Genomic DNA, 21,414 nt, shown 5'->3' with positions numbered 1-21,414 from the left:
TTAGGGGAACACAATTCTCTTTCCTGACAAGTCCATTCTAATTATAACATCATTTGCCATTCGTATTTGTTGTACTTTCAAGAGACCCACTGAACCAATAAAAGAATTTAGTAGGTACCCTATTTCACAGTTTACAGGAATCCTCTATAAGTCTCTCAGCAAAACAAAACAAAACAAAACAAAAAAACACACATCCAATTTCCATATTAAAACATACCTATGTGACTTGCTTTTGTGGTCTGTTCAATTGAATATGATAAATTTTGTGTAATAGGCAATAAAAAATCTAAGTGAAGCATTCTTGCTGTTCCTGCATCTATTTCAAACATAAAAAAGTCTGCTCTCAATATTATATCAATAAAATAGAGAGCTTGAGAGTATAGTGTAACTAGAGGGATGTCCTGTCTATTTCATCTCAGTTCTTGGGGTCTGAGACTCTGAAAGTTTGCTTGAAAGAAGGAATGCAAACTTTCAAATCCTTCAATGTATTTAAGTCCCAGCTATAACTAGTTATAAGAATAAGTCTTACCTGGGGGGCCAATAAGTCCTGGATCCCCCTCAGGGCCAGCTGAACCAGGTACTCCACTGGGTCCTTTCATACCTGCAAGGAAGGTACATACAATTGCACAACAAAGCACCAGGACCACAGTCTTTACCCAGCCAAGTTATAAAATGGGTATCTTGTCCCATATGTGTTTAATGTAAAGGGGGAACCTTAAAACATCCCTTCAAGTACCTGGAAATCCTGGAACACCAGGGAGACCCGGATCTCCTTTCATTCCATTGAGACCTGGCCGGCCAGGATTACCCTGAATAAATAGAATAATTAATTGTAGGGAAACTATGGGGAGCTAGCGAGGATATAGGTGGTATTGCAGAATGATTTATAGTACTTGCTGTAGAGTCAAACTTCCAGAATACAAATCACAATTTTGCCTCTTTTTAGCTTGTGTGACCTTGAGTGGACTATTTAACATTTTCAATTCATAGTTTTCTCACTTATAAAGAAAAATATCTACTTTATGAGGTTTCTGTAAGGATTAAAGGTGATAGTTACTATTAAGTACTTAGAAAACTGCCTGGCATGTGGTATGTGCTTAATAAATGATAGTTATTATTTTATTATCATTAGCAAAGACGCTACTTTCTTTAGTGTAGCCTTGAGGTGATAAGTGCTTAGATTAGAATCACATGTGCAAAAATGATGACATTTGAAAGACTTAGCAAAAAATATAGTAGGGCCTATTAATTAATTGGTTTTGAGGGCCAATAAAACTATGGGGAGGAGAAGAGTTGAAAATAACACTAGAATGAACCTAAAGGAAAAATAAGTAAGAGATAATAAAGCCATTATTAGTAGAAATAAAAAAGAGGCAAGCCTGGAACATTGTACTATGCTAAAATGTAAGAAAATGGTTAAAAAAAGGAGGGACATGTATGTCAGAAAGCCATAAGATCCAGATTGCAGGGGTTACCAAACCTAAGAGAATTTGAGCATCATAATAAGAAATATTAGTTTAAAAATTGTAAATCATTCAAAAAATAGAATTTATGAACCCATACTGCTAATAAATAGACAAATTGAAGAAATCAAAGTCTCCCTTACAGTAGGGCTGACTAGTATATGTGTAGTGCTAAGGGTTGGAAAATCATAATTTGCCACTGTCACATTTTTGATGGTTAAGGGGGAAAGCATAAATAGATATTAAAACTCAGGGAGATTTGAAGAGGAGCAGTGTACTTGCATGATCGTAATGTGTGCCTTCCTGTCATTTTGCTTATTAGTCATAATGGAGAAAATTGTAACAATATACTGGGGAAACCAGATAACAACTTGATGAGGTGATCAAAATTAAGATCACCAAAGAGGATCAAATGAACATCTTTAGTCTCCATATCTGAGAAATACACAAAACCACTCATGTAGTATTCCAGCTGGGGATGCAAAACTTGAAGAAACAGCAAACAAAAGAAGGAAAATTCTATTTTTAAAAACATAAGAAGGGGCTATATTTCTCCAAAAATGTCAAGATCAGGAAAGAAAAAAATAGGTTCAGAAATTGTTTGAGATTAAGGGATAATTAAGAGATATGAGAGTTAAATGCAATGCATGATTTGGTCTGGATCCTATATTGGAGGGTAAAATGCTATAAAGGACATTACTTCATCACTTGACACAATTGGAATATGTAATGTAGAAATATAAGCATTGTATGGATATTTAATTTCCTAAAGTTGATAACTATAGTGAGGTTATATTAAAATTCTTTAATCTTAGAAATGGTATGCCCTGAAGTATTTAGTGGTAAAGGGTCATGATAGATACAACTTATTCTCAACATATAACATACATACAGAAAGTAAATGGGGAAAAACATTAACAGTTGGTTCATGGGAGGTTTTTACCATTCTTGCATTTTATATGTTTCACATTATTTCCAAATAAAAACTTAAGAAAAGTACAAATGCAAGAACTAATTTTCACAAAAGAAAATGAATAGAACTTGACAATACTAGCTTTATAAAATATTGGTATGAGGCAGTCTTGAATCAGGCATAATGACATGTGAACTGGAAATACATGGTAAATGAATGCGGTAAGAAGTGAATAGAGAGTGAATAGAGAATGAATATTGGGATAACTAAAATTTTAAGTCTAGGTGTACAGGAAAATAGTGATGCCATCAGAAAAATAGGTTAGTTATTGGAAAGCTTTAAAAGTCACTTCTACAGATGTTTTTTCCCCCTGCTATATAAAGCAGCTCCATAATTAAAAGACAGAATCCAGACTGTGTTGGCTGCCAAATCTGACAACAATCCTCCAGAATGAATTGAAACTTTGAGGATCCATAAAAAAGCAAGTGACTTTTTGGATCACTTAAACCAGTGGTTCTCAACCTGTGGGTCGCCAACCTGTGGGTCACGACCCCTTTGGGGGTCGAACGACCCTTTCACAGGGGTCGCCTAAGACCATCAGAAAACACATATATAATTACATATTGTTTTTGTGATTAATCACTATGCTTTAATTATGTTCAATTTGTAACAATGAAAATACATCCTGCATATTAGATATTTACATTATGATTCATAACAGTAGCAAAATTACAGTTATGAAGTAGCAACGAAAATAATTTTATGGTTGGGGGTCACCACAACATGAGGAACTGTATTAAAGAGTCGCAGCATTAGGAAGGTTGAGAACCACTGACTTAAACCAAGGTGGAAAACATGAGTACGGATGTGGGAATATGCTATTACTCTCTTCTTTTTGCAGATAAGGAGAGAAACTCAAAGTATATATCTGCCTTTCCCATATACACCATGCAGAAGTATGCAGTGGAGTGAAAATTTGACCCTAAAACCACCTAATTTCATAGTCTAAAATACCCCAACTCACCATAATTACTTCTCTATGAGTGTAATCTTCTACATGCAATGCTCCAATATATATGTCTCCTTTTATAAATTTGCTTTCACTGTTCTGAGTGTAATCCTCTACATTCAATGCTCCAATATATATGTCTCCTTTTATAAATTTGCTTTCACTGAAATGCAGGTTTCCTAAATCTACTTGTAAGTACTATACACACCAAAGACTCCAGGTAAAGAATCTTTTGAAGAACACTTTATCTATTAGGTGGCAAAGTCCCTTTAGTTGGAAGAAGATATAAGCCAGTCAATGAAGGAAAAATACCACGTGATCTCACTCCTTCATGGATAATAGAGACCATTATAAACTTTTGAACAATAATAGATACAGAGGCAGAGCTGCCTCAAACAGATTGTCAAACTGCAGCGGGAAGGCCGGGGAGGGTTGGGGGGCAGGAGGGAGAGAGGCAAGAGATCAATCGAAGGACTGGTATGCATGCATATAAGCATAACCAATGGACATAAGACACTGGGGGGTAGGGGAGGCCAGCGGATTGTCAAGGGCGGGGGGGGGGGGTGGAAAGGACACATATGTAATATCCTTTGTAATACTTTAAGCAATAAAAAAATAAAAAATAAAAGTAAAAAACAACATGCCTTTTTCTTTCTTTGTAATTCACCACTGAACCATGCATAGAGGCTTGACCAGTAAATGCTAATTAAAATAATGCACCTTGGAATTATCATTGCAACCACTCACATCCCTTTCTCATCAAATATCTACTCTTATTTCTTACCTGGAGCCCTGGTGGTCCTTGATCTCCTTTCAAACCAGGTAAACCAGGTTGCCCAGGTTGACCTGGGTTTCCTCTCTCTCCTTTAATACCCCCATTTCCAGGGAGACCAGGGGGACCTTCTGGACCTGGTAGACCTTGATAATTCACAACAATGATCACATGTCAGCATAGTATAAAAGTTAGGCTTTTAAAACATCAGCCATCTAAATCGTATTAGTTTGCAGATAAAATCCAGACTATCTATATTAAAAAAGGCCCATGGCCATAACACCATAACGACAAAACCAGCAGAGGCTCTTGCGGCGGGTAGGGCGGGGTGTGAGCTACTAGCGGCGGAGAGCTACAAGTGGTGGAGGACCAAGAGTGGAAGAGAGCTATGAGCAGCGGAAGGCGGGGCCGCGAGCCACTAGTGGCAATGGGCAGGGCAGCCAGTTGAGGCAAGCTGAAGCGAGCTACTAGCACAGGATTTTGTTCATGCTGGGCCTCTAGTATTAAAATATATAGGCTTATGCTGACTCTCTAATGTAAATTGGGCCAGGCTATTTTTATTATTAACACTGGTTTGCAGACAGTTTTAATTTGCATTTTATTATACATTAAATACGGTACACTCATATCTAAAGAAAGAACTCAGAACATTATAATAAAATTACTTCTGTAATTCTTGCTTGATTTAAGTCAAAGGAAACAGACACCACATGGGGCACTGTTCACAAATTGAAACATGCATCAGAATCTCTAGGAAGGATTGTTAAAACAGATTCCTGGGATCATCCCAAAAGTTTTGGATTCTAGCAAGAGTCCAAGAATTTGCATTCTAGCAAGTTCCCTGTACAAAAACAAGTGCCCTATAGCTATAGTTGTTGGTTCTTCTGAACCACTCTTTCAGAATCACTGCCATAAGGCAATTAGGGATTCAAGTTACCTGTCTCAATGTGGTTAAAATCAAATTGCTTTACTCATAGGCAATTACTTGTATTCAACTTTTATTACTATGCAATTAAGATAGTTATTTAAGCAAACTTTTTAATTTCATTTTAGTGACAAGCTTAATACACGGGAATATTTTAAAGTGTCAGAAATTAATTATCAACATAGTACCTTTCAATTTATTTTAACAATGTTTTCATATTCTTTACATTTTAAATGTTTCTGAAGAAAAATGAGAATGCTGCATATTTCTTGTGAATAAATAAAATAATTAAAAATGGAATTTTGCTAAGCTCTTTTCTTTATGTTTTAACTTCCCTTTCTAAATAAAGCAACCAAGGAGATGTTATCAATAGAAACATTTTTCATCACAGAGTGGGAAATAGCTGTTACTTGCTTGCAGAGTGCTAAGCAGTGGCTGAGATTAAGTAGTCCTGCATTAAGAAAATAATTATAAAGTCCTAAATAATAAACAGCCAGTAGTTAGCACTTTTACCTTCTCTCTCCTCTAGTAATTTTAGTTTTTCATTAGTTTCAACAAAAAAAATGAAGATATGTAGGAAGTATCATGTACATGCTTACATTTGGACAAAGTGTTATCCTTTTGATTGAGGTAAAATTGGCATACAATATTACATAAGCTTCAGGTGTACAACATTGTAATTCAACATATGTATACACTACTAAGTGATAAACCACATAAATCTAGTTGTCATCTTTTAAAACGGGTCATTTTTTTATTGGAAATAAAATTTGGACCTTACTTCTCTTTCCTATACTCTTAAGACCCAGAATCAATGGCTACATGCTAACAAGGCAGCATGGCATCTAGATTAAAAATGCTGGACTTTGAAGCTAGATTGCTGGGTTTGAATCCCAGCTCCATTAATCGTTAGCTGTTTGATCTTAACGAGTTTATTAATCTCCTTGGCCATAATTTTATTTAAAATGGAAATTATTTTATATATATGTATCAAATCTTCTTTATGGATGAACCTTGAAAATATTAAGCTAAGCAAAGTAAGTTAGTCAGAAAAATTTAAGAACCATATGATTTCACTCATATGTGAGATACAAAACTGAAACTCATAGACACAGACAACACTATGCTGATTACCAGAGGGAAGGGAGTGGAGGGTGTAAAGGGTAAAGGGGGCCAAATATATGGTTACAGAAGATGATTTGACTTTGGGTGGTGAGCACACAATGTTATATGGAGACCATGTAGCATAGAAATGTATAGTTGAAACCTATATATTCTTATTAACCAACGTCACCCCAATAAATTTAATTAAAAAAAATGGAAATTCTTATTTTATAGTAGGAACAGCATACTTTATCATGATGTTCCAAGGATTAAATAAGATAATACATATAAATTACTTAACACAGTGCCTGGCACAGAGTAAGAATTATGTAAGAATTTTTAAAATTATTATTATTATTACTATAATTATATCTTTAAAATATGAACTCATTTTAAATCATTCAGCTATTTCTATGTGTTTTCACACTATAACACTATCTGGTACATGAGATAGGAAAAAGGTCCACAACAATACAATAATTGTTTTATCTTTTAACATTTTAAATCATATAGTCACCCTAGCTAGGCAACCAGACAGACACACTCAGAAATTCCCTTTCCAAACATAAAGAAAGGGTTAGAGTGCTTTACACTTAAACAAACAAACATAAACAACCATTGAGTCTAAACTCCCTACATAGGACTTTCTAAGCAAAATTGTTTTCATCTATAATATATAGTTTGGTCTAGAAATCAGGTATAAAATTAGTTTTTATTAAGATAAAAATAAACAATTTGCGAATCAGTCTAACAACGACAAGGTAAGATTAAGATAGGGAAAAATGAGTCTTTTATGACCTTCTTCTCCAGTCTGAAAAGTAATCAGAACATTGTTATCATTTGAAAAGGACTATACTTATTATGGGCAATGCTCTTTTTGCAATTAAAACTAAATGTTGGGAAATTTATTTGCTACTAATTCAGACCTGTTGCTCTAGAGTCCCTCAAATTTAATTTAATTTAATGATTTGCTAATGACACAAGGGGCATATACATTTTATTTTTAACAGCAATCAACAGTTTCCCTCTCCTCTTACTGTAAATAGTAATGAAAACACGGGTCAATCTCAGGCAACAAAAAATTAAGAAAATAAAATCAATGTACAGAGATTACAAATGGGCTGCTTCCCTAAATATCTTAATGTAGTCTTAAAGATAAAAATAAGTGTATTTCCATTTAAAATTAAACATGTTTTATGTACAGATTGCCTTTTATAAATATAAATACTTGAAACCACAAAGACCTAAAGTCATTTGAAACTTGACTATAAACAAGTCACATTACCTTCATCAAAATGTTAAATACCATAGCAGGTAGTGTTAGAGCATAATAGCAATCTTCAATGACTTTTGAATTACAGCAAAAAAAAGTGAATTTTTCTTATCATACATGCAAAGCATTAAAAAAAAAGCATTGGCCAGTGAAGAGTCTAACCTTGAAAACCTGGGAAGATGAGAGTTCACCAAAGCCCAAAGATCGATGTTAGCAGTATCAGACATCACACAGTACAAAATAAGATTGAGTTAGAAGTGGTTCACATTATAGCACAAGTCAAACAATACTCCTCTTTGCCAGCAGTTATTATTTCCACAGTGTATTCAGTATACAAACAGAACCATACTGGAGTATAGAGATCCAGACATTTTCAAATAGAGATTATTCAAGGAAATAAGATGCTAGTTTTTATTAATCCCCAAAATAGAAAATTCTACTGAAAACATAATGTTAACACTGCTACTGTGGATTTCTAAAAGTTAGCATTTCAAAACATTAAAGTTAGCAAAATAGTACCATTTCACTGATAACTTTTCACTCCTTTCACAAAAGGATACTTTTGGATAAATGTTTATCTTGGTTTCAGCAATTTTAGTAAAACACAAGGTGCAAATTTCTTGATATATTCAGATTGGCCCAAGGAGATAGAATTAATTTAAAGGCCTCATCAGACTAAAATACAAAGATCATAGGCAACTAAATATACAGATTAAAACACTTGTATACAATGGCCATTACCAGCTATGCTTGTGTTTATCTTTTTTGAAAATCATTCGATGAGCCACATTCTGATCTTTTTTCATAATTCACCAAGAGGCTTTCTTCTTTGCATTATTATTTGTTATAAGTTACTCTAAGAGAAAAAGCCAATATATATTTGCTCACCATTGAACTTGAAAATAAAGAGTCAAATTTTTAAAATATGTGAAGATCATCAGTGAATAGATACTTTTAAATATATTGTCATGCAATATCCCACTCAAAACTATAGAAAATACCACATTTCCTTTATTATTATTCAATGGACATATTAAATCAAGCTATTAACTATTAAAAGAAGAATCATTAAATAAAAAGATAAAAAAGGCAACAGATAGGACCATTCTTGGTTAATGTTAATTGACTATAAACAATTTACTTTTCTTACAAGTCCTGCTATGATTTATAGACACTGAGGTAAGCAGGGAAAATAAATTGTGCTAAAGCACTGAATCCTAGGAATTAGAAGACATGTAATTTATTCTTGGCTCTGCCACTTAAATGATGGGATTTGGGGCAATTTAATTTCTCTAAGTTGTCTTCTCATCCACATCATGGAAATAGTAATATCTGCCCTAACCTCCCTTGCAGAGTTGTTTTAAAGATTCTATTTTTAACATATCGACCTGGTATCTGCCATATGCAAGGTGCTACAGGGAACACAAAGAGTAGCCAGACCCAAACTCTGCCCTCTAGGAGCTTATAGTAAAAGTACATTATGCGATATAAATGGTAACATGTTATATAAATATAACATATAAATATAACATGTTACCATTGCTGCTTAAAAATAAAACTTTTAAAACACTTTATAATTTGAAATTCAGAAGGCTAAAAACCAGATTTTGTTTAAATGGTTTATACACCATACACAGAAAGACAATGTTTTGAGCAAAGTCTGGCTAAACGATTAGTTAAATAAGTTAGAATACCTGCCTAAGATAATTCAAAGTTTGAGTAAAGGCATTTTATACATGTGCTTGGTATAGAAGAACCATTAACAAAAACTCTTAGAAAAATATATCATTGAAATATATAGTATTTTGGTCTGAGTAAATATCAAGGGAAACTTCAGATCATATCATAGCAAAACTTCTAAGATGTTAATACATAAAAGGTAACATTTTAATGAGTTGTATGCCAAATCAATTTTCTACATGAGGCTCTCAATCCATTATTTATCAATGACCTAACAAAGCTTAACTGAAAAACAAAGCAAATTTAAAAAAAAAATGAAGTACTGTAATAATTCATAATAAGTAAGATAAACTGGTGAATTGATTGGTAAATTTTAAATCCAGCCTCCATTTAAAGTTGCATTATTCAACTGTTGCAAACAGAACATTGCAGATACCAGGTTACAATAACTATGTAATTTATAGTACATTAGGTAAATAAGTTTTAAAGTAATGAGGCTGCTTTTTTTTCTTTGAAAATATTCTAATGCTTCACAAGAAAGCAATTTTCTTCTAGCTGATAGTAAAGCTTGGAAGTGATCAAGGCAGCAGATTTTTATGCAAGTCGACAGAGAAGTACTCAAAATTATTTCAAAGTATACCCTAGTCTTCTCTTTATCTTGGTGATATTTAAATAGCAGGCACCTGCCTTAATATTTTGGTGACATCCATTTGGGAATAACAAACCAATTGGTAGGGGTTGATGGGGATCATGAAGTAATAGTAAACAAGAAAGTAGAGGCAGGGTTCAGTCTGCTATGTCAAAGTCTCCTAAAATGACTGAGCAGTTTTGCTCCACCACTTATGTTTATAACTAGAAAAAGAGACCAGGTCATAAGCATCATGCCATACAACTACCTTTGTGGAAGGATGATATGTGTTATTAGTAGAATGGAGACTAAACTGAGCACTTGGGAGCCCTAAGTCAGATTCCCAGCTATGACCTTAAGCAAGCTTCTTAACCTCTTTGGACCTCTGTTTTCTCATATATAACAAAGACCACTTGATTGACTAAACTTCTATGAGCCCTCTTCTCAACTAGGCCTCATCCTTGCCCCTGTCCTTGGCCTGTTGAGGCGCGCGCGCGCGCGCGCGCGTGTGTGTGTGTGTGTGTGTGTGTGTGTGTGTGTGTGTGTGTGTGTTTTAAATATATATTTCTTGATTTTCAGAGAGGGAGAGGGAGAAATATAAACATCAATGATGAGAAAGAATGATTAATTGGTTGCTTCCTGCATGCCCCCTACTGGGGATCCAGCCACAACCTGGGCATGTGCCCTTGACTAGAATCAAACTTGGGACCCCTCGGTCTGCAGGCCAATGCTCTATTCACCGAGCCAAACCAGCTAGGGCTGCTGAGGTAAGTTTTAACAGTCTCTCTCCCCTGTTGCAATAGTTTTGAATAAAATATGTCTTCCCATCACTAACAAGTGACTGGTGAATAATATCTTTTTGACAAATGTAAAAGTTAGGTCCCTTCCAGATAGAATATTATATGGTTCTATAAAAATAAAAATTTTAGGGGCAGAATACTAAACTAGAGAATCAATTCAAATAGAGATAGTTGGCTTCCTAAAAAACAACTTTAACATTTATGAATTTTAAATTAATAAGAAGCCAGAATTTCCTACCATCCCCAATAAACAGAGCTTGGTAGGACACTTTTTCTCCTTTTAGTTCCCTCTTAGAAACTTTTTAAAGGATTACTTATCATGAAAGTAATGACCACACTCCAATATTTTTTTGTGTGCTTTTTATTCCTGATTAGGAGAGCGTCCTTCACTATGAATCAGCAATGGTTCATTGGACAACACTTGGTAACTGTTCTTTGATGTGTATTGTGTATATGTGTATGTGTATGATGAAAATAAGATTAAGAGGCTTCTAATCTGTGCAGGTTGAATTGATTTAATTTTTACTCTGTGCCTAGTAATTCATTTTCATAATAGTAGAATTTAGAACTTTCTGACAACCTCAAAAATGAAGATGGGATCATTTGAAAAATTACAAGAGGTATGGCAAACCAAGAACTGCATATTTGCAGGATCTCTGATGCATATTATTGTTTTAAAAAGAATGCCTTTTTGAAGGAGAGTTCAATTTCATTTGCATTAACAGATATAAGGCAAAAGTTAGAAATACACTCTATTCTAAAGGTTAAATGTAAAATATTATAAAATATACTTTTGTGTACTACACATTTTCAACTAAAATGAAACAATTATATGCATTTTAAAATGTTAAATTAGTTATTTAATAAAGTAAGTTTGGGTTCTGCCAATAGACATAAACAACTGCACTTTCCTGACTCCTTTCAGAGATAGATAAACATGTAAGAACTGAATTGGCATATACACTCTTAAAATATATTTAGACACTTGAAGACATTATTTGCAGATATGTATAGATATAGATATAGATATAGATATAGATATAGATATAGATTTAGATACAGATAAAGATAAAGATAAAGATATAGATATGTATATAAGTATATACATAAATATTTTAAAAGTTTCAAACTTCATGCAGTTACTACTTTAGAGTTAAGGAGCTAACCTGTAGGACCTGGATAGGGATCAAAGTTCACCAAGGCCCAAGATCATCATTATGAAAGGAAAAATATCAACATTGTTAGAGATATCAAGAAACTAAAGCATTATACTAACTTCTTTCAAGTTAAATTTTAATTCAAATAAAAAATACTCTGAAAGTTCATTTTCATGCATCTGTAAATAAACCAAATTATCACCAATAAATGAAAACAGCACATGTGACATATTTTGAAAGGCCAAAAAACATTTTTTAAATAATCATTACTATAAGCTCAGACAAAAATAATCAATTCTGAGAAAATTTGGGTTTAAAGCTCAATATTAGTTTGTAGTTTATAAGAATTCAAAAAGTCACAAACACTCATCTGGTGTGCTTCATTCAACTACTCTCATTATTATTTCTTTAGAAATAGTATTTTTTTAAAAAAGCTTTTGTGACTAATGTCTTTATGTTAATATATTTCAAAGTAATGCTCAACAGTGAGCTCCATTACTAGTAAGAACAATAACCACAGTGCTGATTAAAATATAAAACAGGAAATAGCTTGGTTTATTGAATTATTGCATGCATAACCACCAAGGTGTTGTGTCAATACTTTACGTTACATGCAAGAGAGTTAACATGGCTGAGGGAGTGTCACTGGTTTTCTTCAATAGAAAATTAAGGTAAAGCTTTAAATAACACCCTCTACAAACATCCAAATCAAATCAGATAAAAACTGGTTTTGAAAATGATCTTCACATAATTACAATTTTTTTTGTGAGGTGATGGATGTGTTAAATAACTTATGGTAATCATTTTGAGTTATATACACATATGGATTTATTACATTGAACACCTTAAAGTTACATAATGTTGTATGTCAATTGTATTTCAATAAATCTGGGATAAAAAATAAAAAATAAAAGTATCCTCTGAACAAAGTATATGATCCTAATAAATTTATATTTTTAGAGCATATTTTATTTAAGGTAACTCCAATTACTTCAGAGTTTATGGTAACTTAAATGAAAATTATCACTTTTAAATATAGTCAAAAGGAGTCAAGACTTTAAGAGAAAAAAAAGACAAAATTTTTCCTTAGATTTCTCATATCTTTTAAATCAATGAAAGCCAAGTTTTTTATTACCAGAAATATAAAAATTGCATATCAAGTCTCAAATATCTGTTAATAATCTATCACCAGTGATTTGGCTCAGCAACATTAATTCAGGATGAAAATGAGCATTTCCAAACTTAGTAAAATGAAATGACACAGCACAGACACAAAATGAAAAGTGAACATTTGATGCAAAATTGAGACTACTAGAGCAGTTAACAGATGATAAATGAAGTATAGACATGAAGCTGGTATGAAGAGATCACTATTCAATTTAATCATGCTGTGATGTTGAAGAAAAATTGAATTGCCTAGTTCATAGAGAAGATAAAATTTTTTTATTGTGTTTGGTGACATTTGCTGATCATATGACAGAACCATAGCAACACTTTGGTATGGACCACAAGCATCTACTGAGTGATCACTAAGATGATTTCTGTGATGACATGCTGAGAAGCTCACATTAAAAATGCAGATGGCATTTTGCTGGCAGGTTATCAGTATAGCTTTACATTTAATAAAAATACTAAAAAATCACTATTTCCTTTTTCCTCTACATGGGTTTGTTTTAGTTCAACTTTAAGAAAATTATGAAAGGCATTACTGAAAAAAATATTATATGCCACAAAAATGGATATAGCAAAGTATAAACCAAACTATTTACTTATAAGAAGTTCTTCAATTATAGATTCTAATGTCCTAAAGACTGAATAACTTGCCAGCAAAATGAAATAAATGGACTAATAAATAGACCATTCCCCTACTACTCATGTACATACCTGGTCTCCCAGGTGGACCTTGGAGCCCAGGGTTGCCTTTAGGGCCCTGTAGAGCTGGACCTGGAGAACCAGGAGGGCCTGGGGGACCCTGCACACCAGGGAAACCTGGATAGCCTGGTTCACCCTTTGGACCTGGAAGGCCAGGGTTTCCTGGAATGCCAGGTAATCCTCCATCACCCTTTTGACCTACGAAAGTAAAATGACATTAAAGAACACATTAAATGATATTGAATATTAGGCTTGCCTATAAGGCTAAAGCTATTCGCATTTATTAGAACAAGTAATAGAATATACTAGGGTTATTTCTATCTCTCCCCAAATCCCCAACACATCTAAAAAATCCCATTCACCCTATTAAATATACTTATCTATTATCAGAAGTGTTTACTAGAGTACGCATAGCAATAGAAAAACAATAATAGCTTGCATCCTTAAAGATACCCTTTGAATTAGGACATAAAGCAATGATCATATGACCAGTAGCTGTGAGGAAAAAAAATAGAAATAAATAGAAAAGTATAAAGTATCTGCAAGAATAGGTTAGAGATGGCTGGAGGAATTTCTAAAACAAATGTTTTGAGACTAAGTTTGAGACTCTAGGAAGATACAGATCTTCAATGGTATCTATGTGCCCTCAAAGACCAATCTATCCAATATTTAAAAATCACAATATAGACAAACTGTGCTCAACATTTTTTCTATACCACCAACATGACAGAGAGCAACATATCAGTGGCACATTAAAGTCATAACTTTTATGTTGAGATCATTGGAAGGATCTTGGAATTTCTAGGAGATGTCTGTGGTTTTAAAAATGTCTCCATAAAAATAGGAAATTGTCATTTGAGAATATATATATATATATATATATATATATATATATATATATACACACATTCAATCACTCAGTTAACTACTTGGTGCTTACAATGAGAGTAAAAACATGTGAGTGAAGGTAGATGTGTATGCACACATACTCATACAAAATGCAAAATGTATATTAACATGGAGTTTTCCAGTGACATTTTTATTATTAGAATGTATTTCTACAGTTTCCTTATATTAACTTGGTTTTGTTTCAATGGGGCTAAGAGAGTGTTTAAAACTCTTTTAAAAATTTAGTGAAACATACCTCTTCCTACAATTTTGCTTTCTTTCTTTATCATTTCCTCAGCATTTATTTATGAAGTTAATGAAAAGATATCTACATGTAAATTTCCTTAAGAACACATTTTTCTATAGTACAAATTCTCATACTAAATTGTTAAGAACTGCTTTAAGATGTAACTCTAGCTTTGAGTTTTCTGGGGTTTTTGCACATTTTATAAAAATAAATTGTAGAGATGGAAAAATAAATGTACTATAGAATATTCTCTATTTATGGACTCATTTAGCATGTTTTATTAAAGTTTACCAGAAAGTCCTGGGAGTCCTGGGGGTCCTGGGATTCCAACGCCTGGTTGGCCTGTCAGAGGATAAACCAACAACTCTCAAAGAGATAATAATAACTGAAACAAGACAGATTATCTTCTAATTATTTAGGTTTTTATTAACTGCTACAATGTATATTATATAAACCATGCAGAAGTTTATATATACATATATTCTATTTGTGAATATATATATATATATATATATATATATATATATATATATATATATCACAGATTGCATAATAAAATGAACTCATTCAAAGAACTTGTTAAAAGTTGGGTAGCTTCTTGACACAAAAAATGGGGCAAGAAAAGTTATGTTTTTCATAAGAGAGAAACAAGTTGATGGATAAATGTGAGGTCACATTCTCAGGATAGAATGGAATATAATTAGAATGGGAACTTGTGGTAGCTTAGAGGGTAAGAAAGAAGATATAATTTCATTGTGGGTAAAAAAACAAAGGCAAAAGTTAAGGTAAACAAAAGGGGGAAATTAGAAAATTAAAAACAATGAAAAAATACAGTACCTGGTTCACCCTTCTGTCCAGCTGGTCCAGGAATACCATCTTGACCTGGTTTGCCTTTTTCACCTGGAGGCCCTGGTGGCCCAGGACGACCTCCACCACCTAAATAACATACTGGGAAGGTTACATCTATTTTCCCAATTCCCCTTTTCTTCCATATTCCCAATTATTTTCCATACTAACTTTAAATAATTCTATCCAAAAAACAAAAGAACCTCTGAAATACTCCTTTAAATTTATAAAATATTATGAAAAAGAAGCCTAAAAAATAAAGGGTAAGTAATATGAATAAGAAATAGTTTTATCATTTATTCACTACCCAAAATGTTTCAGTTTCTCATTTTAATCTAGTTTTAGACTATCCAAGAAAATAAGGTGTGGGGCTAATACACATTATAGGTCTTATATTGGGCCAAGGAAAGTGATTTGCTTTATAATTTAGTAAACAAATAAAAGCATTACTCCTTGCTACTGTAAAAACAAATCAGATTTTCTATCTGTTATAGAATACTTGAAATAACTCTCCCTGGAAAAAGTGAGCCTGAAAAATAATGTCCCATGACAACAATTTTATGTAATCTAAAAAATATTTATAGTTGATTTAGAGAGAAAAGAAGAGAGAGGGAGAGAAAAATAGAACATCAATAGGCTGCTGCCTGCATGCCTGGAATCAAACCAGTGACCTCTTGGTACATGGGTCGATGCTCAACCACTGAGCAACACTGGCTGGGCAATTTAATGTAATTTTTATTGAGTTGTTCACTTTGTACCTAACAAACATTGCTAAGTGAATGATCACCATTTCCTTGTCTGGAAAATGTTCACAGCTCCCTGAAATGATTTGACTTTCCCAAAATGAACATGAGGCTTAGTTTTACAGAATATCAAACCCCCTTTTTATGCTTACCTATAGGACCAGGTTCTCCTGGAAGTCCAGGGTTCCCAGGAGGACCTATAATACCTTTTGATCCAGGAAGGCCGGGGGTTCCTAAAGTAAAGAGTTCGGTTTAATAAAAAAAGAAAAACTACATTTCTTTGAAAGCTACAACTCAAATTTACAATTTATAGTATTATCATAGAAACAGTGAGGAATAGAAAGAAAACCCCCAAAGATGCTGGTGTTTGATGGTTCTTTTAATAAATTTACAATTTAAATTTATTTATCCAGAGGCTTTAATTATTATATATTCATAATAAAAATACCACCATATTTAACTAGTAGAACTGGCAGGAGTCCATTGTATAGCTATATCAAAAAATTTAATCCATTCATCTATTGTTGAACATTTGGTCACATTTTAGCTATTATGGCTTTCTATTCTACTTATGGAAACATGGACAACTTCCAGTTTTGGGCTATTTTGAATTATGCTGTTATGGATATTTCTGCATTGGTATTTTTGAAGGCATATGCCATTATTTATCTTGGGTAAATACCTAGATAGGAGATATATATATATCTCCCTGCCAAACCATTTTCCATTCACAACAACATTTGGGAATTCCAGTTGCTCCAAATCCTTGTACAACATATGGTGATATCAGTTGCTTTAATAATAGGCATTCTGGTAGGAATGTAGTGCTAATTCATTGTGGTTTTAATTTACATTTACATTTCTCTGATGGTTAATGATATTGATCAACTTTTCATGTGCTGAGTAGCCATCCACATATCTTCTTTTATAAAATGTCTGTTTAAAGTTTCCCCCATTTAAAAAATATTGAACTGTACATCGTGTTAGTATTGAGTTGTAGAAACTCTTTAAATATCCCAGAAATCAGTCATTTGTCAGATATATATTTTGCAAGTATTTTCTTCTGTGCTGGCTTCCTTGTTCATTTTTTATGGTGTCTTTTGATGAAAAGAACAAAAGAACTTAGGTTCTTGAGAAGAAAAAAAACAGAGTGGTGCAATTGGATACCTGTATGGAAATAACAAACCTGGCCCCCTACTTCACCCCATAAAAATATTTTTATTTGAGATAAACCATAAATTGAAATATAAAATCTTAAACATTAAACTTTGTAAAAAAGTTAGAAGAATATTTCCATAAACTTGAGTATATAAATATTTCTTGAATAGAACACAAAAGCACTAAACATGAAAGAAGATTGATAGATAAATTGGACTTTATTAAATTTAATAATTTTTTTTAACCACACAATAGCATTAAGAGAATGAAAGGTAAATCTGAGACAGCAAGAATGTATTTGGTGTTTTTTTTAGCAAGAACATATTTGTAACAAATATATCCGACACAAGACTCACATTTAAAATATGTAAAGAACTGCCTTGAATCTATAAGATAAAAGGCAAACCACCCAATGAAATATGAGGAAAAAGACTTGGAGCAGGAATCACTTCAAAATGATGCTACCCAAATGAGCAATAAGTATATCCAAAGATGTTAAATATTATCATTCATTAGGAAAATATAAATTAAAACTTCAATGAGATACCTCTATATAACCACTAGAACATTGAAAATTAAAAAGACTGACAATACCAAGTCAGGCAAGGCTATGGCCAACTGGACATTTCACAAATAATAACTACTATATGATCATGGCAAGCACCAGGAGCCATCCATGGACATTCATACATTGCAAGTGTGGCTGTAATTTATAAAACCACTTTGGAAAACTGACACCATCTAATAAATTTAAATATCTACAGACCCTATAATTCAGTAATTCTATTACTAAGTTTTTATCTAAGAGAAATGAGGACATATTGTATATCCACCAAAAACATGTCAAAGAATGTTAATAATATCTTTTGAAGAAATTTCCCTCTACTCTTCTATATTCTTTCAACTGGTCTAATAATCTGTTCCAATATGAGATAGATTAAAAAGAGAAAATAACCAAATTTAGTTACATACATGTGTATGGGAACCCCACATACATGAGAGGTTTAGAGACTGAAAGATAAAATGAGGCATATGTGGCATCCTGAGCTAAGGAAGGAGGTAAGGCAACTGAGACTTTAGAAGGGAGGAGGGTAATTTGCAGGATGATAATAAGAGCAGATGCTCAGCAATTACATATTTCTTCTGACCCATAATTAGGCCATAAAAAGTAATTTCTGGTAATAATCCTTATTATGGGCAAGGTCCCCAATTTAAATTCTTTAAGAGAGAAGTAAAAGTTTCTTGTGGGCCCACAGGGTCTCAGTGGCCTCCAGCTCAAAATAATCCATGCCAAGTGGCAAATCTTGGGGAGACATGTTCTGAAACCCTTCAACTCCCAAAATGAAAACAACACAAAAATCCATCAACAGGAGAATGGGTCATTGATTACAGTATATTCTTCAATGGGATAGATATTACAGAGCATTGTTAAAAACAAAAACAAAAAAAACACCTACTGAAGCATGCAATAAGATAAATGAATCTTATGGACATAATGTTGAGTGAAAGAAGCCAGAAATAAGTATATATACTGTGTGATTCCATTTATATGAATTTCAAAAACCGGCAAAATTAATTGATGGTGATAGAAGTCATAGTAGTGGTTACTTGGGGGAGTGGGTTCACTGTGAAGAATGTGTAAACTTTATGGTATGAAGGAACAATTTCATAACTTGATATATATGGTGGATACAAGGATATATACATGGGTAAAAATTCATTTATATTCTTGTACACTATACTGTATTTATGTTATCCTATATAATAAAAGGATAATATGCAAATCAACCAAAAAGCAGAATGTCCGGTTGCTATGACATGTACTGACCACCAGGGGGAAGACGTACAATGCAGGAGCAGCCCTCTGGTGGTCAGTGTGCTCCCACAGGGAGAGCACCGCCCAGCCAGGAGCTGGTGAGCACAGCAGCGGTGGCGAGAGCCTTTCCTGCCTTCGCCTCCACGGTAGCACTAAGGATGTCAGTTGGACATCCCCCGAGGGCTCTTGGACTGCAAGAGGGTGCAGGCCAGGCTGAGGGACCTCCAGAAGTGCACAAATTTCATGCACCAGGTCTCTAGTATTTCAATAAAAAGGTTAAGGAAAAGATAACTAAAGGCCAGTTTCACCTATGCCACTGTTAACCCAAAGTAAAGGTACTATAACAATCTAGTTCATGCTACCTTCTTGTCTATAATGCTAAGTCCTTTTGCTTGCACAACACAGTCCTTGTCATTTGAATGAATGGTATGATTGTTTATTCTACCAATAGCTACCCACTGTGTACCTGAGTACAGTCTAAGAGAATCAGCAGCATACTAAGGTTCGGCAACATACATTATCAATTACAAACATTGTAAGGCCTCTTAATTGATTTGTGGCCAACAATCGAAGATTGGAAAATGATCCATCAAATTGTCCTATGTCCACAGGATATTGTTCTGCTGAGTTGGTAATTCTCATTTTATACAGAAAGAAATTTGGTCAAAGAAAAGTTAAAGAGCTAGTTCAAAATTATGTTGCTAGTCAGTATCTGATTGGAAAATAGAATAAAAGCCTGCCAAATAAGTTGCTCTGTGATATAAGTTAGAGTAGATAAAGAAAGAGAGAATGAAGCATTTAAGAAGAAGAATATTACCAGGGAATCCAGGAAGGCCTGGTTGTCCTTTTGCTCCAGGAGTCCCTGGTAATCCAGGCAAACCAGTATCTCCCATAGAACCTTTGATACCAGGATTCCCTGGGTATCCAGGCAGACCAGGTTCACCCTAGAAATTTGAATAAAAAGATAAAACTAAAGTCTCCACAGTACTTAGATTATATAATGACATAACATTTATAGACCTTTTACTATATGTCAGGCGAATTACTGAGTGATTTACATAAATTGCTTAATTTAATCATTTTAACAGCCCTTTGAGTTAGACTTTATCATATCTTATATAATAAAAGCCTAATATGCAAATCAACCAAACAGCAGAATGACCTGTGGAATGACCGATTGCTTTGACACGCACTGACCACCAGGGGAGAGATGCTCAATGTAGGAGCTGCCCCGAGCCTGCAGGCCCCAGACCAGCCAAGGCGAGTGCCAGTGGGTTCCCCCCGATTACCCCGCTGGTCTCCTCCAGCTGTAGTAGCAGGGGGCAGGGTTGGCGAGTGGGCAGGGCCAGGCCAGCCAAGGTGGGGGCCCATGATCGCTCTGCTGGTTGCCCCACAGATCAGCCCTGATTGCCAGCCAGGCCTAGGGACCCTATCCAAGCACGAATTTCGTGCACTGGGCCTCTAGTCCTTTTTTAAATAAGAAAAGTGAATCTTGGAGATGTCAAGTGCTTAATGTTGCTAGTAAGTGCATTATTTTCATTAATCCTTAACAACACTATAAGAAATACTAGGTTACCGGTTAATAATGCAGATTTTTTTCAATAGATGGAGTTACACATATGTTGATATATATGTGATTTGATATGTATATGCTATTTTGTTATATTGACAACAAGCTTCAAAACTTCATATGTCAAATTTGCAGAAGGTGTTAACATCATAGATATTTTTACACTTAAATATGTCGAATTTTGTGCCAAAAAAAGAGCATTTGTCGGAAGTTTTAATTCTTTACTTTATTTTGAAGAAAAGTGCTGCTGAATACTTCGGGAAGCTTATGGTGAACATGCTCCATCTCAAGATACTTGTGAACGCTGGTTTAAATGCTTTGAAAGTGATGGTTTTGATGTGAAAGACAAAGAACGTCCAGGTCAACCAAAAAAGTTTGAAGACCACTACAAGGATTATTGGATGAAGATGCGTGTCAAACTCAAAATCAACTTGCAGAAAGATTCAACATTGCTCAGCAAACAATCTCCAATTGTTTACAAGCAATGGGAAAGATTTTAAAGGAAGGAAAATGGGTGCCACATCAACTAAACATAAGACAAATGGAAAAT

General features: G+C 33.8%; 1 protein-coding gene across 2 annotated transcripts in view; it reads right to left on the bottom strand.

The window, feature by feature from the left end:
* COL4A5 (collagen type IV alpha 5 chain) overlaps positions 1-21,414 on the bottom strand; it is a gene marked incomplete at both ends in the record, with an annotated part of 331,327 nt that overhangs the window by 33,619 nt on the left and 276,294 nt on the right. The window contains 8 exons of one of the 2 annotated variants that reach the window (XM_081115359.1): positions 530-601; positions 737-809; positions 4,170-4,317; positions 13,605-13,794; positions 15,023-15,073; positions 15,569-15,667; positions 16,473-16,553; positions 20,112-20,238. In XM_081115359.1, the coding sequence (XP_080971485.1) occupies positions 530-601; positions 737-809; positions 4,170-4,317; positions 13,605-13,794; positions 15,023-15,073; positions 15,569-15,667; positions 16,473-16,553; positions 20,112-20,238 (841 nt within the window). The remainder of the gene's footprint in view (positions 1-529; positions 602-736; positions 810-4,169; positions 4,318-13,604; positions 13,795-15,022; positions 15,074-15,568; positions 15,668-16,472; positions 16,554-20,111; positions 20,239-21,414) is intronic. The other variant, XM_081115360.1, reaches the window with a different exon arrangement.

Source organism: Myotis nattereri (assembly GCF_964212035.1).
Source record: "Myotis nattereri genome assembly, chromosome: X".
In the NCBI taxonomy this organism is placed as follows: Eukaryota; Metazoa; Chordata; class Mammalia; order Chiroptera; family Vespertilionidae; genus Myotis; species Myotis nattereri.
Note: the sequence above shows the minus strand (reverse complement) of the source record. Positions and strands in the feature narration are given on the sequence as shown.